Source organism: Camelus dromedarius, chromosome 17, assembly GCF_036321535.1.
Source record: "Camelus dromedarius isolate mCamDro1 chromosome 17, mCamDro1.pat, whole genome shotgun sequence".
NCBI classification, from domain to species: domain Eukaryota; kingdom Metazoa; phylum Chordata; class Mammalia; order Artiodactyla; family Camelidae; genus Camelus; species Camelus dromedarius.
The window spans coordinates 32,865,167-32,890,182 of NC_087452.1; the positions used below are offsets into that span (position 1 = coordinate 32,865,167).

A 25,016-nucleotide genomic window follows, 5' to 3' on the forward strand; every position below is an offset into this window, starting at 1 on the left:
GCATTCTGACTCACCTGGGTTAATTGGTCAGTTGCAAAACATGTATCCATGATGTACCCATGTGGGGAATGTGTGTAAGCATTGGTACCGGTATGGACACCGCAAGGGGACAGACATCACCATTGCGTACTTTTTACCTTTCTGTATGTAACTTGTAAGTCTTCTGACTTCCTTAATAGTGACCTATCGCCAGAGTACCTAAAGTCTTAATTTTTGCCAACATGCCAAGTGAAATGCAATTTTGTGATTCTCGTCTCTCTGGTTCCTGGTGGCTCTGGGCGTCTCTCTAGCACTGGCATCTCTCCCTTTCTGTGCATCTCTTGCTCATATTCTGTTGGGAATACAGCGTCCTTGGACCAAAATTCTAAATTCCCATTTGGTCAGATCCATCAACTTTTCACCTTATGGTTTGAGCTTTTGGTGTGTTTAAAAAGCCCCCTCCTTCCACTCCAGTGGCAGATATTCTTTATTAGCTAAATGGTTTTCCCTTCCACATTTAGGCCTCTACTCTGAGCCCATCTTAGATTACCTTACATAAATAAACCGGTTTTCCCATCCCAGGCTGTTAACTGTCATTTCACAGATGAGAAAACTGAGGACCCCTGAGAGGAAACAACTTGTCTAGAGCCGCAGGGTGTGTGGCTGTCTCCTTGGACAAATCTACACTTCTCCCGTATATCCTTCTCACACCCCGCCCCCAATCCCAAACGAGGTGTCGTGCTTGGGACTGGGAAGGTGCGAGGTGGGGCAGGATCCCTGCACGGTCCTCTGCTGCCATCTACCGACCATTAACGGGACTGCAGGAACGCGACCTCTGTCCCAACCATGGGTTATCTATGTATATGCTTAAGTATTCAAAGGTATCTTCTGGCTCTGGGATTGGGGCCCCGCAAGCTCCCTGTCCTATGCACCCCCAACACACATACACACACATGTGGATGCACACTGATGCCTTATCCAAGCTCTTCAGTGCAGCAACTCCAGGAGAAAGGGCACCCTCTCTGTACAGTGATTGAGCTGGATGAGGGTGTGTTGAGGGTCTGCTCTGTTTCCTTAAGGAGACCTTCAAGCTAGCAGGGTTCAGAAAAGCAGAGGCCCTGAAGATAGTCTCAACTAAGCGTACTGAACCATCCTTTTAGACCAGACACTGGGGAAGTGCTCTATCTGGCACCCCATGACCTCACTGGGACTGGAGACGGGAGGGCAGTACCAATTCCACACAGCCTGCAACACAGACACATAAGACAGACAAGTCTTGAGAGGTCAAGAAACCTGCCTGAAGTCAGTAGCTGTCATGGCAGAGCCCCCATCCCAACCCCCAAAGAACAACTCCAGGGCCCAGCTCTCACCCTCAAATTATGCCCTCCTCTCCTGTGCCCCTCTGCCCCCTCCCACATCCATATGTACATATTCTCACACGTGTTCACATATGCACAATCACACATTTACATGTGTGCACACATGCACATAGAGATACACAGGCATGCACACAACACACACACATTCATGCCTAGCTGGACCAGGACTTCTCTCCTTGAGCCTCACCTGAGAATCTGATCCAAGATCCCAGAGCCTTGAATAAAGCCTGTGATCCAGATGTTTTCATTGCTTGGAGACTAGAAAAGGATCCTCCTTCTTCTGTGGGGGTGGCTGGTTTGAGCCAGATGAACCCAAAGCTGAGCAATGTTTCATTCTGGACAAGCAGGTCTCGACTCATAAGCAGCAGGCTAGGGAGTTGAGGGTGGAGGCAGGCTCCTTGTCACAGACAAGGACTTCTCTGCATGCCATGGTCTCTGAGATATCTTATTTTCTAAAAATAGAGTTAGATTACAATTGTTCTAAAATTTTTATATTTGTAGTTTTCAAACTGGTCTCTTTTTATTAAAAATTTTAATTGCATAAGTAAAACTTGATTGTTATATAATAAATAAAAAACATACAGAAAGGTAAAAAGTATGCAATGGTGATGTCTGTCCCCTTGCGGTGTCCATACCGGTACCAATGCTTACACACATTCCCCACATGGGTACATCATGGACACATGTTTTGCAACTGACCAATTAACCCAGGTGAGTCAGAATGCATGGTTTCCCCTCACTGCTCATGTTCCAGTAAGTATCTGCCACCTGCCCACTGATGGGAGGATTTAGTATTTGGGATGGCTGGGCCAGGGCAGGGGTGGGTTCATGGTGGCAGATTCTGCCACACAGCCCTTCATGATAGCTGCACATCTATGGGGATGGGGGCTGAGGCCTTTGGAGTAGCTTACAATGACCAAGGGGTCCAGTAAGTGCCTGAACAGCATGGGAGGGGGGCAGCTGAACCCTCCCTCCCCCAACACGCACACACTGTTCTTTGAGAAGAGAGGCTGCACATGTGAGAGTATAGAGACAAATGAGCCAGACCTTAAGGAAGGAACTCCCGTATAGTCTCGTGACCCATCTTCTGACTGTTCTGAGTGGGGAGGGGCAGAGAGATCCTGCAGCAAGGCCAGTTCCTGGGGTGCAAGGCAGGGGTTTTTCTGCAAGGGAGAATCTAAGGCGATTTGACACAAGAAACTAGGAGAGGAATTGCCACTGGGTGTCAGTGTTGGCCCAGCAATCAGGGCAAGAGGTGATAATTAAATGGCTCCAGGGACTCACAACACCTAGGGCAAGCAGGCACCTGGGGCAAAACAGAGGCATATCACTGTCCCCAGCATGCCTGAAAGGTGCATTACACTGTCAAATTCACAAAGGACGGTTGGAGGGCAAAACCCTTGGGGCCCTTTAGTTTACACACAGAACTGCATAATCACCGACTTCTGTAGGGGGCTTTCAAGGGGACATCCTTGGTGCTCGGCCATTGACTGGCCAGGAGACAGGGAGGCTTCACTGAGGACCTGAAAGTTGGATCCTGAAGGATGCCTAGAAGCTGGCATGTCGCAAGAAGAGGAAGTGTGGGGAGGGATGGGGCCTGAGAGATCTAGGATATACTGTAACCTCTCTCTGCCTCAGTTTCATCACCTATTAAGAGGGGGCAATATGTAGTAGTAAGAAAATAAAATGGGGCTGGAAATTGCTGAGCACACCTGGCACATAGTAAGTGTTCAGTAAAGTAGAGTGAGAAGGAAGCGGTACAGTATTAGGGTAGAGAGCTTGGGATTTGTCCCCACAGAGAACTAGGTTCAAATCCCAGCTCTGTTGCTTGGCAACTGCGAAGGCCCTTTGCCTTCACAGTAATGCAGGGCAGTAGCCAGTTCCTACTGAAGAGATAGCATCTGACGCAGGAGCCCCAGGCTGGGATCTCCAGGTGCCCCAGCCGTCAAAGTGAGTAACGAGGGTTCCACGCCCATCAGCATCCCATTAAAGGAGCTTCTAGCCTATTTTGGTGGGGCTACACTGATGCTCAACTTCTCTTTAGGAAATTTATGGAGAAGTGGATTCCCTGAAGTCACTTCTCATTTGAACCAATTATTTTGTCATTTTGTCCTGTTTCACAGGGCTTTGCTTTTGGATCTCTCTGTTTTTCATCTCCTCCCAGGCAGGGCAAGCTCAGCCCTGTCTGCCCTGGGGAAAGTCTGGACACTACCATCCAGGCCTCTGGACACTGCCAGCAGTCTGTCATCCCTGGCAGGAGATCTGAATCTTACCTTCTTCCCTGGGAACATGAGGATACACATTGGACAGTGGGGAGTGGGGAGCAGACCCTGTCGTTTCCCCAATTCTCTCCCTCTCTTTCTGGCCTAAGGGCTTGGAGAAGGTGTACGTAGTCCCTATAGTCTTTCAAGATGCTTCCTGGGGAGTCCAGTGAACTCAGAAAAGGTGGAGAGGATTGCAGGTAGGAGCATGGGCTTCTGACTTTTGTTCCTGGGGCTCAGTCTTGTCTGCATAGTGGGGGCAATACCAGCTGTTGAAGATAAAGTGTAGCAAGTGCTCCATGTAGATGGGAGGGGGTGTCACTGCTCCTTCTCTCTACCTTATCATCCTACAGTTTCTCTCTGGGTGTTTGGAGCTCCAGGTCTCCCACATTTTTAGGAGGCCCACCAATCCAGAGACACATGTAGACTGTCCAGTGGGCTGAGCTGGGGGCTCACTATCCTTGCCTGCCTCCCCAAGTCAGTAGTCATTTCTTCCCTGACTGGAGGGCCTGCCAGAGGCCAGCTTAGGGTCGAGACTGAATGGCCCTGCTTGGTGCAAATGTTGCTATGGTGACTTTTCCCCCAGGTCTCAGAGAAAACGTTCTTGCCTGGATCCTTTTGGCTGTGGTGATGTCAGGATTGACCCCCGTGGACCTGCTCGGTTCTGAGTACTCCTTCCACATCTTTTCCATCCCCCAATGTCCCTCTTCAAACCATATCCCATGCGACCCACACACAGAGTCCAGGTGCAGCCCACAGGGGGCGCCCGCACACCAAACCGCCTTGAAGGAGACGAGCCCGTGACCCCGCCCTCCTGCTGTCACCACTTCTTCAGAGATAAGAGGTCCTGTCCCCAAGGAAGGGGAATGCCCGAAGAAAATCTGGACTTGGGTCTGTAGAACACCGGCCCCTCCCTGGCCTTCTGCTCGGTCATTCCCTAGTGGTCTCTAGGTCAGGCTCAACCCCACATAGTCACGTCAGCCTCGGGTCCAAGCGCTATAATTGGTCCTCCTCAACCACTCTGCTCCTCCTCCTGCACTTCGATTGGTCGGTGAGCGGGGTCCCGCCCCATTTTCCTGGAAAGTTCTTGGAAATCTGTCAAAGGTGTTTCCTTTAGCGGCCCTCGGCCCAAGACTAGGGAGCCGACGCCTCTGCCCGCACCTCTCCCCGCCGGGCCGCACAGCCGGCGGTTCTAGGAAGACATCGCTTCCGGGAAGGGCTGGAACTCAGAGGACAAAAGATTAGGCTGCTCGCCCCGCCCCGCCCTCCCGGCCTGCCCCCCGCTCCCTTCAGGCCCGCCCGCACCGCCACCTCTCAGTCCCTGCCCGCCGCCTGTGCGCCCCGGGACCCAGACCTGCGAGCGCGACCCGCTCTCTCCAGCCACCGCCGTCTGGCCGAGCCCCAGCTCCGGAGCTGCCGCTGCCGGGACATGGTCCTCTGCGTTCAGGGGTAAGCGCTGTTCTTCGCCCCCGCCCAGCCTCCGAGCTGGCACAAGGCAGGGTACTGGCCTCGTGCTAGGTGCCGAGTATTAAGAAAGCCTGACGGGTCAGAAGCGCCGGAAAGACCTCGGGAGTGACAACAGGGAGGGGTGACAACATCGTCACCACCTCTACTCGCACCGTGGGTAGGGAAACTGAGGGTCGACTGGCGACGGGAGAAACACAGGGTGGGCTAAGCTGGGGTTCAGGCCGAAGCAGGTAGACGCCTCAGGCAGCGCGGACTTCAAGACCTGGCTCACCTGCCCAGACCCCCTTCTGGGCCCAGAAAGCTCTACCCTGGCCTGCTGGCCTGGTGGCATACTGATGACCTTGGGTCAGCCCCTGCCCCTCTCTGTCCTGTCATCCACTCTCCTGCTAGCAATTAGGCTCTTCTGGAGAAGCCAGCCTGAGATCCTTGACTCTCCTCAGGGTGGCACCTGCTAAACAAGCAGCTCTTGGGAGAGCCTAGGTTTAGCCCCGTCCTGTCTGGGGCACCCCCACAATAGCTTCACCCCTCCTCTCAGCCCAGTCTGGGATCCCAGTGTGAGAAGGAACTTGGCTCCTGCCCTGCTTTCTCCAAGTTTCCCAAAGACTTGCGGGGGTGGGCACTGATAAGACAGTCTTGGCCTCAGCTAAGCATTCTTAGCACGTTCTTTCTGCCCAGAGCCTCAGGTACCCCTTCAACCAAGGGGTCTGATGCTCTCCAGACTGATCTGACAGGAGCTCAGAAAGCTCCAGGGAGAGAGAAAGATGTGAGTGGGTGCTCCACAGACAGGGAGAGCTCGGTGGCCCAGTGGCTGCTGTTATCAAAACTGGCATGGTACCAAATGAGGAAGGGTGGAAGGTGGAGTGAGGCTCAAGTACCCCTTGTTCTGAGCAGTCCTGTTTCCAGGGAGGAGTCCTGGAGGTGCTAGGAAGACTAGGTGCTAGGAAGAAATAATTCAGTATTTCTCCTTAATTGTCTCCAGTATCTCCCTTCCTCCTCTCTGAATTTTGGGATTCTAGAACACCTTCCCACACCACCACTGCCTTTGTTTTCAGGAACCCCCCAATTCTGGGGTCCCACACTCTCTTTCACTTTGCTCCAGCTGAAGATGCCCTTGGAACCTCAGATGCTGGGTGTCAGGGAGTGAGATTTTTAAGACCTACACATACACACACAGCCACAGACCAGCTGGTGCCCTCCTGAGGAAGGGAGCAGGGATTCTCCACTATAGGTCTGGGTTGTTGGCTTTGCTGAGGGATCCCTCCTCAGGGCTGTTTGCCCTAATTGGCTTGGTCCCCAGGCAGAACTCACAGGCTGAGCTCCATAGTAGGCACACACACGTACAAGCCACCCACACCTGGAACACACCAGCCACCGCCCCCACCATGACAATGACACAGCTGTGGACACACCCCTCCCAGATATACACTCACTCACCAGGAGCTTGTGGTGACCAATACAGCCATTCACACACCCAGACACCATGTTGGCCCTAGAGGTACCCACATTCACATGTGCCCTGCTAAACTCCGGGGGCTCCATCTGGCCTGACCAGCTAGCAGCCTACCCTACTTCGGGAAGTCTCCTGGGCCTGAGCTGAGCCCTGGATCCCAGCAGGCAGAACACCAGTCAGTTCCTCGGAACTCAGCCTCCAGCTCCCCAAAAGGGATTCCAGGGCTCTGTAGTGCAGTGGGAGTCGGGGTGGAGAAGTATTAGCAGGCTGTGGTGTGCCAGGGTCTTGGGGCCCCTTATCCTCAAAGTGATCATGGGGCCCTGATTTGTTAAAATTTTCTAAGAGTCACCTATAACCTACACTGCCAGATCTGGTTCCTGTGTCTGGCTCCTGCTGTCGGCTCCTGCCCACCTCTTCCTGCCTCGTAAGCAATACCTGGCAGTGTTTACCCATGCTGTCATTTCTGCCTGCTGTCCCTTCCCCGCTACTCCTTCCTTTGGCCTAGCAAACTCAGCTCAGGAGCAGGCAGACCCTGACTTCCCCATGACATTCTTTGCTTTTATGACTTTGGATTGTTAGTTCTCCTTTAGGGCAGGGCCCAGGGTTTCATTACCTTGGTGTCCTGAGATCCAGCAAGGGACCAGACCCAGAACTTAGGCCTGAGGATTTTGTGATGAGGAGGAGAGGACAAGCAGTCTTCCTTGGGAACCAGGACCATGCCCCTCACTCCCAGGAAGCCCCAGGATCACCATGCTGGGTGGGTTTCCCCTAAAGGGAAGCTACTGCTCCAGTTGCAGCCAGTTCAACAACCCAACTCTAGCCATCTGAGAATATAATGCGGCCAAACCCCTCAGTGTCTGGGCTGCTAGGAACCCTCATGGAGAGGGGTGGGGCACGGGTAGAGAAGCTGAGGTCTAGGGAAGAGCAAGGTTTGTATAAGATCTAGTGCCTGGTAGGGCAGGCTTGTCAGGGTGGGATCCGGAAGGTGGAATGAGTACCCTGCCCTTCAGTGGGAGCTTGTGTTTATGGGAGGTGGGACTTGCCAGCACCTTTAGAGGCCACTGTCTACCCCAGACCCTCAGCTGGAGGAACAGAGAAAAGGATGGGAGTCTGATCTGTTTGGGGAGACTATTCTGGCCTCTAAGCCCTGGATAGTGTGGACCTAGGTCCCTCCAACAGATACTCTTATCATTGGAGAGGTCACATGTGACCTCAGACATCCTACCATAATCTTGGGGCCTCTTGGAGGACCCCGCACAGGCTCATCCCTTGGCTCAACCAGGACTAGTGCCATTTAATCAGCCCACCACTGCCAGGAGAGCACCATTGTAAGGCCTCTTTGCATTGAATCCTATCAGTGTGGTGGAGACACCAACTGGCCACTGTGAGCTAAAAAGGCATATAGGGAATGATCTGTGTATTTGGTTGGTCCAAAATACAGAGATTACAGTTGGCCCTCCATAGTGGCAGATGTGAAACCCATGGATACGGAGGGCCCCATGTGTTCAGTGTACCATGCCATTCATATAAGGGACTTGAGCATCAGCAGATTTTGGTATCCACAGCAGCTCCTGGCATCAGTCCCCACAAACTGGAATCAGTCCCCATGAATACTGAGGGATGATTGTAATTACTGTTTAATAAATGTGGGAGGGTGGAGAAGTCTCTTTCAAAAGAGGGCTCATATGTGGGGAAAGTAATCAAGGTGCCTTTACTGATGACAAGTGGGAAGTGGGGTACTGGTCTCATTGAGCCCATGGGTGGGCAGAGGAGAAACTGGGGTTCATAGTGAGACAGACTGGCTGGAGGTCATGTGCCAGTTTGGGGCATAGGGGATCCCTGGAAATAGGGAGAACACAGGGCCTCCACTCACTGCCCATCTACCTTCTTCTAGACCTTGTCCTTTGCTGGCTGTGGAGCAGATCGGGCAGCGGCCTCTGTGGGCCCAGTCCCTGGAGCTGCCCGAACCAGCTATGCAGCCTTTGCCTGCTGGCACCTTCCTGGAGGAGGCAGCCGACGAGACCCCAGCCAAGTCAGAGAGTGAGCCCAAGGTTCTGGACCCTGAGGAGGATCTGCTGTGCATAGCCAAGACCTTTTCCTACCTTCGAGAATCTGGTGAGTCTGAGGAGGAAGACAGGCCTTGTCCTGGAAAGTCTGATGGGAGAAGTTTAGTTCTGCCTTTTGAGTCTAATTTGAGAGACATGGCCCTGCCCAGAAGAGTCTGATGGGGGAGGTACAGCCCTCCCTAGGGATATGAGAAGGGAGAAGCTGAGCCTTGCCCTGCCCTGGGTTGGTGCCCCCAGCTAATTTCCACTGTGACCATTTTCTTGCCCCCTCTACACTTGCCTAGGCTGGTATTGGGGTTCCATTACGGCCAGCGAGGCCCGGCAACACCTGCAGAGGATGCCAGAGGGCACATTCCTAGTACGCGACAGCACCCACCCCAGCTACCTGTTCACACTGTCTGTCAAAACCACCCGCGGCCCCACCAACGTGCGCATCGAGTATGCAGACTCCAGCTTCCGCCTGGACTCCAACTGCCTGTCCAGGCCGCGCATCCTGGCCTTCCCAGATGTGGTCAGCCTTGTCCAGCACTATGTGGCCTCCTGTGCTGCAGATACCCGAAGCGACAGTCCTGACCCTGCACCTACCCCGGCTCTGTCTACACCTAAGGAAGATGTGCCTGGTGACCCAGCACTGCCTGCTACTGCTGTGCACCTAAAACTGGTGCAGCCCTTTGTGCGCAGAAGCAGTGCCCGAAGCCTGCAGCACCTGTGCCGCCTCGTCATCAACCGTCTGGTGGCTGACGTGGACTGCCTCCCACTGCCCCGGCGCATGGCTGACTACCTCCGACAGTACCCCTTCCAGCTCTGACCTGTCCAGGCATCACCTAGCCTCACCCAGCCAGATCCTAGAGGGGATGCCGGCCCTAGCTGGACTTGGGCTCCCACTATCCCTCCTCCAGTTATCCTGGTGCCTGCATGCATCTGGCAGTTGGACCAGGAAGAGTCAGCAGGAGCAAAGCTTGGGGCCAGGGGTAGGGGGAAGTGTCACATGACTTGGAGGTCAGCAGCCATTGTGGTGGGCCATCTGTCAGAAGACAGGGAGACAGGCAGGACCTTGTTTCACCCTGTGGGCTGGGCCCAGGCCCCCACTTCCCTACTGTGGCCTCCTGAACTGCATAGACTTGGCTGGCCCTGGTTTCTCAGTCCACAGAGTGGAGCAGGCCCCCTCCTTCCAGCCAGCCTTTGTCTCAGGGAGGATGGCAGCCAGAGGAACTGAGGTCAACAGTGACAGTCCCCTGATGGGAGAGCAGGCCAGGCTGAAGGACTGCACAGTTATACAGTATTTATTTATTTATTCTCCTTGGGTTGATCTCAGCGTGAGCCAACCATACCTCTCTGCCCTGAGCCCTGAGTGCTCCAGAGACTCCAGCCCTGCCCCAGCTTCTCCAGCTCCTCCTGGTGGAGAGCCCCATTCTGAGATGTGTTGCTGGACCCAAGGCAGTCCTGGATGTCCTGGTGCTGCCCCACCCCCTGTGAAAGTGTCCACTCTCTTCTGCCCCCAACCTTGTTTTGGGAGATTGGGCAAATGGACAAGAAAATGGAGCCAAGGCATTAGAGCCCAACAGAGCTGGCCGCTCACCCCCTCGCAGGGCAGAGCCCTACCTGCACAGAGCTGGTCTCGCTGAGGCATAGGCCCTGCATGAGTGTGGGTGCTGGGCTGGTGGGGAGGACATGCTACTTTGAGAGCTGCTGCTCCAGCTCTTCTGGGTCTGTTTCCTGCCCAGGAAGGTGCCTGCACGTGAGAGAGGGAAAGAAATACATATCTGATAAGACTTTATAAAGTGATTATTACTTTGAAAAACAGTTTGGTAGTCTTTTTTTTTTCCACTGATTTTTCTGTAACGACAATAAAATTGTATCTTTCACTTACAGAGCCCTCAGTGGGGCCTCTTTTGAGTTCTGCACAGTTTGTCTCCTTCAATCTTATTATTGTTATCCCCCACTTTATATCTGGGTCAGCAGAGGCCCAGAGACCTATGTGGCTGAGTAGCCCTGCTAGTGGACCACTGAAGAGTGGAGGGGGCAGGGAATGGCCTTTCTCCACTCCTTTCCTCTTGTTCCCTCTGGAGGGTGGGAGGCAGGAGGTAAAGGCCAGTTGGATTGCCTGCAGGGTCCAGTGCCAGGTTTGGGGTGGTGGCAGAGGAGCATCAGACCTGATAGAGGTACAGACAGGAGATGTCAATTAAAGACAAAGTGGAGAATTCTGGGGGGAATGGGTGCTATGGACAGCTCCAGGGGCCAGCGTCTTTTGAGATGAGGAGGCCAACAGTCAGAGAAGTCAGGGCCAGTCACTTTACAGGGAGTGCAAAGGCACCAGGGCATGACTGGGAAGCTCATATTCCCAACCACAAGGAGGCCTGGGGAAGGGTCATTCTGTGCAGCGCTGCAGACAGTTGAGTTGGGGATGGTGGCCAGTAAGCTGGCAGGATCTGACCTGAGGTGTGGTGATGGGGTTTGGGCCCAGCTGGCTGGGGTTTGAGGACTCTCTTCTCGCACTCAGGGTCCTGGAAACCAGAAGTAGGTGGAAGAGCAACTAAAATGTAAACACTCTCCATTGTCTGATGGTCTGATCTTGGAGCACTTCAGCACCTGGAATCCCACCATGTCCTGAAATTTTCTGCCCCTTTACTTGAGTACCTCACAGGAAAGCTCCTCTGAACCTCATTCATAGCCTTTTAACACTTAGTTTAGAAATAGTTCTAACCTTTCTATTTTCTTAGCCTCTAGGCAATTAGAAGTTACAGCTGAGAAGAGGCAAATGCTGGCAGGTTGGAAGCAGGAAGGTGTGAGGAGTGACATGTTGTTAAGGAGGAGGCAGGAAAGGATAAAAAGCAAGAACTATGGAGGCATAGGACCTTGAAGGCATGGAGATATTTGTGGCCAAGAAAGGACCTGCTACTGGGTAAGAGTGAGTGAGAGGTGGGTGAGGGCTCTCTGTACTGGGAGTGGGGCCCAGGCCCACATGTCCCGCCTGGCACCTTGTCTGTTGCTGGCCGCAGGGCCCGACAGCAGCCCTCCTCCAGGTCACCATGGCCCTGCCAGCGATGTCTTTGGTTCCTCATTGTTTCAGCCTGGATCTCAGCCCCTTGGTGACTCCCAGAATGCCTGAGGTGACCCCTCTGTCTGCTCCACCCCCAGATCAAGTACCCAGTAGTGGGGTAGTGGACACAGAGCGGCCAAAGGCAGGCTATTTCCCACCTGGTGCCATGGCCCAGAGAGAAAGCTGCTGGAGCAGGAGGAAGCCCTTTGTTGTCCACAGAAGGGAGAAGTCTCAGGGTGCCCGCCAGGTGCTGGCAATGGACAAAGGCTTTGCACTTTATGTCATGTTCACCACAACCCTGGGAGTGTCTAAACATTACCCATACTCCACAGTTGAGGAAACTGAGGCCCAGAGGGGGCAGGGGACTGTCTGAGGAGGTGAGGCACAGAACAGAGCTAACCCTTCAGGGTCCCGACTACCCACCTGTCCCTGCACTACAGGAGGCAGCGAAGACAGGTGGCTGGGGGGCAGCTTTCAGGCGAGCTGTTCTTGAATGCTGGTTTTATCCCTGTGTCCCTGCCTGCTAAGACCTGCTAAGGTCTCTGGAACCAGTGGCCTAGACAACAGGGTCCTATCCCCCTCATCCTCACCTCAGCCCAAGCCAGGGTCTAGCTCTTGCCTAAGGAGGAGCTGGCAGCTACTTCTGACCTCCAAGATTTTTATGCTTCAGTCTTCTTTTCACGTTTACCTATCAGGGGAGTGAGTGATGCCTGCCTAGAACAGGATTAGTGGAGGGCATGCCATTGGGCCCTAGACCCAAGTCAGAGACCCAGACTAACAGATGCTGAAAATCCTCTGGTCACTGCAGTCACCCCTGGGTGGTTCTGGGCTGGTGAAAGGAGCACACACTGGCTGGGGAGAAAGATACCACATACAAACAATAACTGGTGGTAACCCATTACCAATTAAATCCTTTCCCAGTACATGTGCTCTTTGGGCACCAAGTAGGCCAGACTTCACCCAGGCCCTGGGGTCACAGCAGGGAACAAGATGGACACATTCCTCAACCTTGTGGGGCTCATGGGCTGGTAATAATAAACAAGATAATAAACAAGTAGACAAATGGGCACTCAGGACAGGTTTTGAGAGTGAAATGAAAGCAAAGCAGGGGGCAGGGAAGAGAGTGGCTTTGGGTGGTGGGGACATTGCCACAAATGAGAGGGTTGGGGAAAGCTCTGGAACAGGGTGGCACTGATCCTGGACATCCAAACAAAGAGCAGGAGCTGGTTATGCAGACAACTTAGAGAAAGGATATCCAGGTGGAAGGAGCTGCCAGGGCAACTGCCCTGAAGCAGGAACAAACCTGGTAAGATCAGGAGTAAGAAGTCTGGGATGGCTGCCCAGGAGAGCTGAAGAGACAGGATGGGTAGAGAGGGCAGAGGGAGCACATGGACTGTGTTCTGGTGTGATGGAGTATTTCTTCAGAGTTTAGAAAGGAAATGCTATGATCTGATACTCATTTCTAAGGGGTGAACCTGTTAGCTGAATGGGGATGGCCTAATGAGGGCCTGGGGGCTGGAGCCCAGAAAGGAGGTTGAGAGGTATGGGATATGGCAGAATAGGGTGTGGTGGAGAGTGGAGGAGGCGAGGGCTGCAACTAGGTGATCTGGGTGGGGTTCGTGCCCCATTAAGTTCTCACTGCAGCCTTCCACACCAGAAGAGGTTGTCCCCATTTACAGCAGAAGAGGTAAGTAAGACTGAGAGAGAGAAATTGTGGCTTTTTCAGGATCACACAGCTTGTGAGGGACAGAGCCGGGGTTCAAACCCTGACTCAAGACGCTGTTTGTGTAACTGCTGCTCTGCTCTGCCTCCCAGGGGCTGGCATGCTAAAGCCTTGGCCCTCACAATGCCCTGGGGGCATGCAGAAGGGGTGGGATGATTCAGGAGGGCTTTCCGGAGGAGGGGGCAGGAGTTAGGGCTAGGGGCTGGGCCCTGGAGGATTCTGCCAGACCAAGGGTAGGTGGGTTTAGAGATTGATCCTGTGTGGTGTCCCACCTTGAACTCACGATGTCCCTCTAGAAAGACTCTGGGACAGAGGCACTAGGCCATCCAGGTTTCTCTTGTCAATCAATGAAAGGTCTTGCTGGGATGCTTCACTCATGATCACGGAGTGTCCTAACACCCCCTGAATCATCAGGGTCCCTGTACCTGTGTCCAGCTTCTAATCTGCCAACTGAGCAAATCCTGCTGGATCAGAGCCAAAGAAAGGTCTGAATAGGGCAGGGGTTATGGCTGGGCTGGCTCCACTCTTAGATGGGAACTCTCCCACCCTGCACACCTGGCCCACAGTGAAGTAGAAGGGCAAAGAGCCTGAAATAAGTCCTGACCAAGAAGACAGGAGGATTCTGAGGACATCACAAAGGCCCTCTTCCTCCAGAAGAAGTGGAGCCCGTGCAAGCCTGGGCAGCCCTTTCATGCCAACCTGTTAGACCAGTTTTAATATAAAGCAGGTTGGAGCTTTGCCAGGAATTCAACATCCTCTCCTGGTGAATGTGTCCTCCCCACCTTTGACTGCAGGGTGTGGGGCCCCCTCCCCAGCTTAGGCAGGCCACACAGCCAGCTGCCCAAGGGGTCATTCCAATGGACAATCTGGGGCAGCAGGCTGGGGCTCCCACTTCTGAGACTCAAGGTAGAGGAGGTTCCTGGAGGTCTAGTCCTGGTGAGCACATCCCCCACATCCTGCTTTTACCCCCACCTTCCCTCAAGTGATGCACACAAGTGCATCATGTTCTGTGTACTTGGTTTTGGGGGGTTTCCCGCAAACTCACTGAACCTCAGAAGATTCCTCAGCTATGAAACAGTGACAGCACAGCTCTCAGAGGGGACAGGGGGGCCCCAGGAGGATTTATTTGAGGTGATACAGAGAAAAGTCTGAGAGAGTTCAACCTGGCAGCACGGCAGCTGTCACTGTAGCTATTCCTTGTCCATTGTTTTAATCCCCTTTGAGAGGTGGGCCAGGCAGGTGGGCCCCTGAGGGCCTCATGGGGCCTGCAGAGCAGCTGGCTGGAACTCTCCATAGCTATAAGCAGCCCCTCACCCCACCAGCTCTGATGCTGCCCTCTCTTCCAGCCCAGCCCTTCACCCTAAGGCATCATTTGCCAACCAAGGCCTTGGGTTCTAGTCCTCGTGAATAGACCTTTTGTCTGGTCTCTGCATGGGCTGGGGTGGAGGCTAAGCCAGTCGAACTGTCTAGCAACTTCTCTTGTAGCTCCAGTAGAGACTAGGCCATCTGCTACCCTTGCCCACACCTGGGAGATGGGATTCCCTCAGGCCTGTTACTCTCCCAGCCCTCAATGGTCTGTTATAAGTGAGGGAGGTAAGCTGGGTAGGTGCCTCTGGGTCTGTCCTATTTCAAAGCTGCAAGCCTGAGACCCAGAGAGGCAGAGTCACCCAGACACCCAGAAAGGAAGCAGGCATATGGGGTTGGAACCCAGGGCTTTGAATCCCAGGCCAGGACTTGTCCCCCTCCACCCTAGAACTCTTGAACTTGAGTTGGCTGCCTTCTGGCAACTTGAATGCCTGGTTCAAGGTCCCCCAGACTCCCTTTGTCCAGACCTGGACTCTTCACTGCCCTCTAGACATGCCTCCACTCTCCTCCCACCTTGGAGATAACCCTCACATTCAACTCCCTAGCCTGTTGATTTCCAAGTCCCTCTCCTTTGCCCCTCATCCCTCTCAAGCTATCCTTTTGCTGCTCCTGCTGGCTGCTTTGCCCAGATCTAGGCTTACCATCGGTCACTCACCTGACTGGACCATCCTAATGGCCTCCTCATCGGCCCCTTCAGCCCTACCACCGTCTTCAGAGTGAGGGGCTTGCAAACCCAATCTTGTCCAGCCTTCCCCACTTAGTGATTTTCATAGGCTCCCCTCATACCTCGCCCATGTCTTACCCTAGGCTCCAAGATATGGCTTCTCAAACTGCCAAGCCATTCCATTCTGGTTTCCTCCAAACAGCCCTCCAACTATATCATTCATCCTGGAATATCCTTCTTCCTCACTTCTGCCAGGACAAACTCTTACTCACCCTTCAAAACCAAACTCAAATGCTCTTTTTCTGAGAAGTCTTCCTTAACTTCTCCAGTACTTATTCATGCCTGTGTTAGGCACCCACTGCATCCTAGGGAATCTCCCTGGAACTTGAGTTTTCTCAGGTCTCTCCAGCGTGGGGAGGAGAAAACATACTTTCTATAATAGGTTCAAAACAGCCATTCTTTGGCTAAATTTCTCTATTTCCCTTTTTCTCCCTTTCTCTCTGTCTGTCTGTCTGTCTGTCTCTCTCTCTCTCTCTCTCTCACACACACACACACACACACACACACACAGCTTCCCATGAAAGTTCCCTGGGGATGTCTTTGAAGAGGCAAATTAGCCAAGCGGAAAGAACTCCGGCAGAGTTCAAATTTCAGCCCCTTCAAAATCACCCTGGGATCACAGGCGGATAATTTAACCTCCTGGAGCCTCAGTTTCCCCATCTGTCAAACAGAAATAGTGGTAGTGCCCATGCCACAGAGTGGCTGGAGAGTAGCCATGCCTGGCTTTGGGGAAATACGGAGTGAGTAGAAGCTGATGCTCATCTCTAAGCAGGAGATGCAGCAGACCCAAAGAAGGAGGTTTTTGTGTGGCCAAAGCTTTATGCTCAATGGAAAGACAGTTGCTTCCATGACCCAGGCCTGGCTGAAGCAGGCAAGGCCCAGAGCACAAGAAGTGGACTCTGAGGGCTGAGGGAACTTGAGACTGCCACAACTCCTCCAGGCAGTCCTCTAGGATTGCTCATTTGCACAGCCCCCACTAGGGAGACCTACACTCCAATGGTGTGGCTGGAGAGGGAGTGATTCACCCCACACCCAGCACCAAGGAGCCAGACTGTGCCATTCTTGTCACCAGAGCTGGGCTCCTCCTCCATCAGGAGTGAGGATTTCACTCATAGTCTGGATTGAGCCAAACCTTTGTTCTAAAAGTGCCCCTGACCCCTCAGCCCTCTCCAAAGAAGCCCCTCTCTGCTCCCTACTGCCACCAGTCCTACTTTTGAGCAACAACAGTGTGTGTGTGTGTGTGTGTGTACACACGCGTGTTGACCTTTCCACTTGGCCAACATTCCTTTGTTTTTCTCAGTTCCTTCGGGTAGAGTAGGAGGAGCTGTTAGGAGAGCAGGTTCTCAGGAAATCTTTTCTCCAAAGCCCATGAGACAAAGAGCGCAAGGAGACACTGGAAAACGAAGGCTTATCCAGAAGACGGGTTCCCAGGGCAGTTAGAGGATTGTGGGTAAGAGACAAAGAGGAGTGTCCTAATAGAGAGCTCTTAACCTCAGTGTGAGTGCCTAAGGGGGCTGGCTCCTCGGCATCCTGCCCAGGTCAGTGTTGTCACCCTGGCATCTAGTGGGCAGGCTGAGCTGAGGCAGGCAAAGCTGGGTGACCCTGGGCAGATTGCTTTATCTCTCTGGGCCATATATGTCTCAAAGTAGACCAAAGTCCTGAGTTTGCTGTCAGTATGATCAGCTCACGCTCTCTCTATGCCAGAGGTGCCCAGGCTGGGTTTCTATAGCCCTTTTTCTCTACTCAGAGCCAGCAGATGCCTGATCTGGGGCTGTGAGCTTTGGGGCAGTAGCACCCCCTCTCAGCACTGTGATAATTCCCCCCACCTCCCCATCTCCTCTGGGTCTCAGTGACTGAATTAGGGAGTGCTAGGCTCCACGAGGATCCCTGGGCCTGGTAGAAGGCAGAGAAGGCGTGGCATGGGCACCCCCGCCCCCACCCTGGATGAGATGTTTTCGCTAGAATCGCAGCAGCTGCGGCTAGAGGCCTCTTCCCAGGAAGTAAGAGCAGAGGCCTCTTCCAAGAACTCAGAGGAGGCCTGCAGGCAGGGGAGGGGGGAGTGGGGGAGTTAATTTTAAACCAAACAGCCTTCAACGCTCCTCAGGAACTGGTTGCTCAATGTGATCTGGCAGGTCCCAGGCGGGTGGGCGGGCCTGGTGCCAGCTCAGGCTGAGCGGGGTGTGTGGAGGACACGCCCCAGAGGGGGAGGCCCAGTGACCTTGAGGGAAGTTGGGCCCTGTCCTTGCCCACGAATCAGGGCCTGTCACCCCCAACCCCACCTACCCAACCCAACTTGCTGAGGGTGTGGGGTGAGATGATTTCCTCTGTCATAATCAGGCAGGGTGAAATTATAACAAGATTAATAATATAGGTGTCATGTCCTTCCAAGAACTGACTATTCCACTCCCCTTCCCTGCTCAGAACTTGCCACTCCTGTCCCCTGGCTTGTACCACTGGAGGTTATCTGATGAAGGCCTGCTCTGGGGCCAAAGTAAGGCTCGTGTCATTTGCCTACTAGATGGGACTTTGGGGTGGTGGTGGAGGGATGGAGGGTGGAGTGGAGCAAGTTGGGCCCAAGTTCTGAGACTAAAGGGTGAGTCTCCTGTGTGTGCAGGGAGGCTCTGAGCTGAACACACTGGGCCTACCCCCGCCCCCATAGCTGGCAGGGAGTCAGAATGCCTTCACACACATTGACCTCCCCCTCAACCCTAGTGTGGCCACCCCCTCCAGACTGACAGCCTAAGCCCACCTCTCAGTGTCTGGACCCCAGAGGCCCCGCCCAGGGCACCCCTTCCCTCCCTTCCTCCACCAGCTGCCCAATAAGACCCAGCAGCCTGGGCGGGGTGAGGCCTGTGTTCTAGGAAAGGATCCTAGGCAAGAGCTGCCAGGAGCCTCAGTTCTTGGAATTGGCGCTGCAGAGCGAGGGGACGCTTCCTGGAACCTCCTGGCCACTCCAGGGAGAGGCTCAGAGACAGGGCTGTGACCTAGGTAAGGGAATGTGGTGCTGAGGCCTCAGCCGGGGTCCTTGCCTCCAGTAAGCCCTCTCTGATTGTGGGTGTCCCCTTAGACTCCCCTATCTTGACACTGAGTCTGGAGGGCCCTTCTAAGGGATCTGCCAGGACAGGCCCAGATCTGGTGCAGCCTCTTCAGTACCTAGCGTCCAGCCCAGGGACAGGCACAGTGTTGACAACCAGAAAGAGTAGGGAGAAAAGGGGAGTGTGTGCCTGGGGAGAAGGGCTTTGTGCAGGTGTGGGGACACAGGTGAAAGCGGGATGTTAGGTGTGAGTGAGCAGCCAGGGGTATGAAGGGCTAAGGGGGAGAAGGGAGAGCAAAATGCCAGGCCCTGCTTGCTGAGTCCCTTGTTGGTGGACAGACAACTTCTGGTCAGGACTTCTGTGTCTCCTTCAGGCCAGTCATTTCCTACAGGGCCTCTCCCTCAGATCCCTGTCCCACAGCTGAGGTACGGGGCCTGCTCCAGTGTCAGGCCACTTGGTGTGATCCTACCACCGGTGCACAGCTGTGCATCCTGAGCACACATCTGGCCCATTGGAGCCATAGTTACCCTATTTAGAGAATAAAAAGAAGCTGCAGGGCCCCCAGGAAGGCCATGAGGGTTGTGACCCTATTCTGAGACTGGGTTGGGGCCTAGTCACACTTCCAGGGAGCTGCCATAAGTATTCCTATCACAGGGTCCCAGGGTCAGCAGTGGCCTTGAAGTCTGGCTGAGGGGACCGGGGAGCATGTCAGGGCTGGCACAGAGAAGTAAGGTTCTCCCTCTCTGGTTGGGTGACCTTGGGGCAGCCTTTTAACCACTCAGAACCTGTTTGCCTTCAGAAGAATGGAGAACCCTAACTGGCCAAGACTCTCCTCTCCCTTGCCTCTCCTCTCATGTCCTCAGGTCAATCCTTGGATCTGACTGAGCACAGCCCCAGGCCTGCTACCCACCCACCCCCAACAAGTCACAGAGAAGGGGGCCCCCAGCGCATCCCCTAGAGGCCAGGCCTGGGGTTGAGAAGGGCTGAGATTCAGTGCCTGGGCGGGGGTTGTGAGGTGGGGCTGTGACTGAGAGGTCCTTTGAGCCCTGCAGGAGGATGGTGGGGCAGCCTAGGGACCTAGTTCATTATCATAATTCTCTGGCATGACCTGCAGCAGCAGGCAGTGGGAGCACTGCATTCTCCACCACTCAGAGGCCATGACATCTGCACCAAGGCCAGGCTGGCCTTGACTGGGAGGCTGCCATGGGAGGACTGAACCTGGAATCACCCGACCTGAGTGGGAAGAGCTGCTAGGTGGCACCTACTGGGTTTGCAGGGGACACTGGTGTCCTGCTACATATAGGTGGTTCCAGAGCCAGGCACCCTGCATAACTTGAGCCAGTCATGAATTCTTATCTTACAGAATCCTGGTGAGGAGTAAATGTATAGATTTGATGAATTTTCTCCTTGGGGTCTCCTCCCTAGTCCCACCCCACTCCTCCGACTCCCCCTTGGCCATGAGCCCATGTAGACACGAGTCCCAGAAGCACTCTCTCTCTGGCCCTTACTGCAGCAGGAAGAACTCTGGACACACCCGCTCCTTCCACAGGAGCACAGGCCCTGATGTTCACAGTGCTCTAGGCGAAAGGCAAATAGAGGCCCTCACTACAGAATCTAAATATTTAAAATCATAAATCAAGCCACAAACTGCTAATAAAATATGCTCTATCCTCCTACTCAACAAATAAACTTTCATAACAATAATAAATCTGTAAATCTGCAGTTTTTATATGTCTCAAATTCATAAATATCAGAAAGTCAGACATCAAATATGCTTGAGTTTAAGAGTTGTTACTCATGTCCAGGCATCTAGTGATGTGAGTCAGAAGGTAAAGATGTGCCTAATTCAAAAGGTATTACATACTTTTTCTGTAACATTTACTGTTCTTGCTTTTATTCCAGGAAAAATATTATGTTTTCTAATCAAGATTTTCATAATTTCTATCTATTAGCAGTAGTGATTTAACAGGTTAAAATAAAATATTAAATACCAAGGTCACAAAAATATGAACTAAATTAAATTTAAAATATTTTAAAACTGAAAGTATTTATAATATAGTCCAAAAAGTTGTTTTTAAAATAATCAAAATTAGTGAAAATTAAGTCAAAATACAAACTATTGAGTTATAATGAACTAATGTAAAAATCTAAATCAAAAAGATTCAAAACTAAAATTTTATTCAACTTCTTGAAATTTCTATTAAGTTTTAAATATTTTTATAGAAATAAACCTTCCCAATTCACATTCAGATCCTCTGTGAACTCTGAGGCTGGTTCAAAACCCCCTGCATTTCCCTGGGGCCTGAATGGTGTCACCGTGAGTGTTGGGTTTGTCTCGCACTGTGCCAGTGGTGAGTGTCACCTCACCAGTGATGGTGATACCCACATGTTCTCTAGTCCACTTACTGTGAACTGATCATCTGTGTGCTTGTGATACATTCTACATAATAGGCTCCAGGCAGATTAGAGGAGTGACAGACCAGGTACAATTTCCAATAAATGGCAGTGGAACAATTGGGAAAAAATGAAGTGCAATGTCTACTTCACACAGGCAACCATGATAAATTCTATATGGACTAAATATTTAAACATGAAAAATGAAACCCTAAGAGTCCCTCAGAGCACCTCCCTGGGAGTCACAACAGTATTGATTCTGGGTAGGGAAAAACCTTCCTTCGTGTGGCTCCCCTGCATTATTTGCAGGACAGGTCTGGAGAAATGAGAACCACATCAGAAATCCATTAATGCCGTTTAGTGTCATCTTCCCACTCTTGGAGGGTTTTCCCCAGAGGCAGGCTCTGGGACAAGGATCCAAACATAAATAGCTTATTTCAGAGGTGATGTCAAGAAGCACCAGTAGGGTATTGGAAGACAATGTTTCCTGGTTGTCTTCCACTTCTGTACACTTGCTGGTAGAGGCACTGACTGCCCTTGTTCCAAGTAACACTTTCAAGGGTGATTACAGTGAACAGCCTTAGAAGGTAGAGATACTGTCTCCCTCCAGGGAAAAAGGCAGATTTGTTTTATCCACCATTAATAAAGATAATAGCTCCCTCTGGGGCAAAGGTTGGGCAAGTTTGCTTACAGCCTGTTATAAAAGATTTGGGTTCCCTGAGCTCAGGGTTCCTCTCGTCAACCCATTGCATGTGCAGGCATCATCTGGCCCTTATTGGGTCACTCTGTGGGAACTGGGGTTCCAGGAAGTGGTACAAGAAAATGCTGATCCTCTGTCTACTCTGTTACTGTAGAAAATAAACTGACCTTTGTTCCTAAAGCGGGAGTCTTGTGTCTTCTGCCAGCATCCTCAGCAGTATGACAATTTGCTAGCTTGCAGGTTGGGTGAAATCTCAGCACCTTCCCAGTTTCTGACATGGAGGAGAGGAGAAGTGAGACAGGGAAGGAAAGGAAGCCAGAGAAGGTTTCTTAATAAGTGGGTTCCCTCTGTGGGCAACTGAGGTCAGTCCTCGGTTGAGAGATGGTGCAGAACACACCTTAGAGTTGTCCTACCCAAGAGATAAGGAAGCTGGGGTGCGTATCCACCAACTGCCACCCCTCGCTGGCTTAGGGCTACTCCAGGGGGTGAGCTCCCTGGCAATTTTGGTCACCTATCAAGCTGGCCTCTGAGGCAGACAAACCTCAAGCCAAGCATTGCAACTGCTGTGTGGGAACTTGAGTGTGAAGGGATATACTCCATGTGAGCAGGGCTTTATCTGCATACTGCCCATGCCCAGTGCCTGGCACAGTGCTGAGCAGATAGTGACTGAATGTATGGTGCAGGGCCCAAGGATAAGGGCCTGTTTACTTGCCTCTGTCCTCCACTAGGCCATGAGCTCCTTGTGGGCAGTGTTAGTGTCAATTTTTCCTTCACACTCCAGCACCAAGGGTAGGCCTGACAATCTTAGGCTCCCAGTCAGGGGTGGAGGGGAGCGAGGGGATAGCCAGGCAGTGATGGGGCTCAGTCTCATAGGGCAAAGGCAGCCTCTCACCTGCTTCCTGAGACCAAGTGAAAGGCAAGAGCTCTGGAAAGGAGCAGAAAACTCTGTCTGGGGCCATTTAATACAAGAGAAGCACCCAACAAATCTGAGGGGTCTCTACTCTTTGTTCAAACCCTACCCTCCACCCTACCAAACAGTTCTAGCTCCCAGCTGAGGTGTACTCAGGGTGCAGGGGAATAAGCAAAACCTGGAATAGCAAACTCTGAGGGGTCAATCTTGCCTAGAGTACAGTGCTCCAGGCCTCTGGACCGTCAGGGAAGAAGCAGAGTTGCAGGCAAAGGTTGAGGCCTGGCAGAGGCCCTGTTTCCTCTCCTGGTTCCTGGGCCCACCCCAGTGACTGGCAAAGTCTGGAGGGCGGAGCTGGCCTGGGTGTGGCTCCCACTCTCTCAGCCCCAAAGAACCCTGTACCCCCAGCCTAGGGCTCTGGGGGTCAATTTTATGATGAATAGGTGGGTGAACAGTGGGTGGGAGTGAGGGGGTACAGAGGCTGAGGGAGGCTGGAGGCAGGGGAAAATTCCAGGGGGGTCAGAGAAAGTGGAAGAAGAATTTCAGCAGAATTTGCAAGTCTGGATTTTATCTGAGGAATCAGACACAGAGAGACAGAGATTACTTGAGAGAAAGGGCATTCCAGGCAGCTAGGACAGAAAAAGCAAAGATGTAATGTGTGAGAAATCCCTGGGCATAGTCAGTGAGGCTTGGGAGGACACTGTGGTTGGTCCCCAGGTGGGTTTGCTGGGAGAATCAACCCAGAATTTGATGCAGTGTGGCCATCAAGGGGTGCCAAGCCCCAAATACCAGGCCAAAAAGGTCAAGGACATGGACAGGTGCCCGGATCTGGCTCATTCCCCTCCGGATCTTCCCCAACTTGCTGTGTGACCCTGGGCAATTCATAGGCCCTCTCGGCTTCAGCTTTCTTTTCCATAAAATTGGAGTTCCCATGAGCTCCCATGACTCAGAGATAGTGGTTGGGCCTCTAAAACAGGGTGACATCCCTTAAGAACGTGTCACCCCTTTTCCAAGCTTGGAAAGTAGCCTCAACCCTCAGCAACACAGGGACTCTCACAGATGCCACACACATACAGTCCTGAACTGGTTCCCAGAGCCTGGAGTTCCCCCATCCAAGGGAGGCCCTGTGTGGACACCTGTGATCATGGACATGGACCCAAGTGCTCAAGTCCCACACCTGTCACCATGCACGTACCTATGGTCACCTGTGTAGAGGTGTGCAGGTTCTGTGATGTGCACGTGTGATGTGGCCTGGCCCTCATGGCTCCCCACTGCTGACCAGAGCAAGCCTAAGGACCCAACCACTCATTGGAGGCCTGTCAGGAGGAGCTGATGTCCAAGTCCATGACAGGTTCCCACCTGAACCACCTCATCTGTCTTACAGTTGATGCTAAATGCCTGGGAATGGGACACGACAAATAAGGACCTCAGTCACCCCTTCTCCAAGCTTGGGAGGTAGTTTCAGCCTTAGCAACCCAGGGCCCCTCACAGATAATACTGGCAGGAAAAAAGGACCTGTCCCGGATGCTGTGTCCTCACATGACTCTGAATTCCACCCCACCCAGATGGCCTCAGAGGAGGCTGAGGTGCTGGGTTCTTGGCTGTGACTCAGCGGAAGGAAGACAGGAGTGGGGGGTGTGCTGGGGCCTTAGGGTTTTGCTTCTCATTTCTCTCTTTCTAAAGCATAGCAAGTTCCCAGAAATGAAGGTACAGAAACCCCAGACTCTCAGGGGCACTGGGTTCCCCAGTCTTCCCACCCCTAGAGGCACCACACAGGGTGTAGGGAAGCCCCTAGTCCTTGTCCCCTGCTTGGGGCCTTCTTCCCCACCCCAGAACCAGGGACTGAGTATCTGGAAGGTCCATGCTGGAGCCAGGAGTAGGTCGTGAACTCCAAAGACTTTTCAGGAGCATGCAGTCCAGATTCACTTGCTGGGACAAATGCTGGGTGAGAGGAGACACTGGAACCTTTAGGACCCGTAGGGATGGAGCAGTCAGGGTGGGCTTCCCAGGAGAGGCAGAGGCTAACCTCACCAAGAATCTGAGAGAGGGCATCCTCAGATGCCCCACATGAGTTCCTTCTCTCTCCCTTGCCCATCCTTCCCTCTCTCCTTCCCTTCTCTTCCTTTCCCCCTCTTTCTTTCATATTTTTAACTATTGAAAAAGCCCAATTTTAAAAAAACCCCACACAGACTCAAATGGGCACAACACCAAATTATGATCATTTAGAATCTTTCCTGTGTGTCCAGAGAACCAGATTTGGGCTGAGCTTGGCGTAAAGCTTCTCCTGCTGTCCCTGCGAATGAAGGAGACTGCAAGGTGGTCGGAAACACTGCTACTTTTGTAACCATTTATCTGTGAGAATCAGGGGTCACTTGGTCCTGTGCCACCAAAATCAAACACCGAAAGAAACTGGACTCTGAGGCTGACATAAGATTCACTTCCACCCTAGCCCCCAGTTCAAACGACAGTACTCATCACTATTCGCCTTGATGGACTTAACACTGACAAAGTGTTGAGAATTTGAAT

At 52.7% G+C, this 25,016-nt stretch overlaps 1 protein-coding gene across 1 annotated transcript; it reads left to right on the forward strand.

The window, feature by feature from the left end:
- Nucleotides 1–4,608: 4,608 nt before the first annotated feature.
- Nucleotides 4,609–10,471, forward strand: CISH (cytokine inducible SH2 containing protein). The gene is made up of 3 exons (XM_010977944.3): nt 4,609–5,068; nt 8,431–8,651; nt 8,887–10,471. The coding sequence occupies exons 1-3, from the start codon at nt 5,049–5,051 to the stop codon at nt 9,408–9,410; spliced, it is 765 nt and encodes a 254-aa protein (XP_010976246.1). The 5' UTR covers nt 4,609–5,048; the 3' UTR covers nt 9,411–10,471.
- The last annotated feature ends 14,545 nt before the right edge of the window (nt 10,472–25,016 follow it).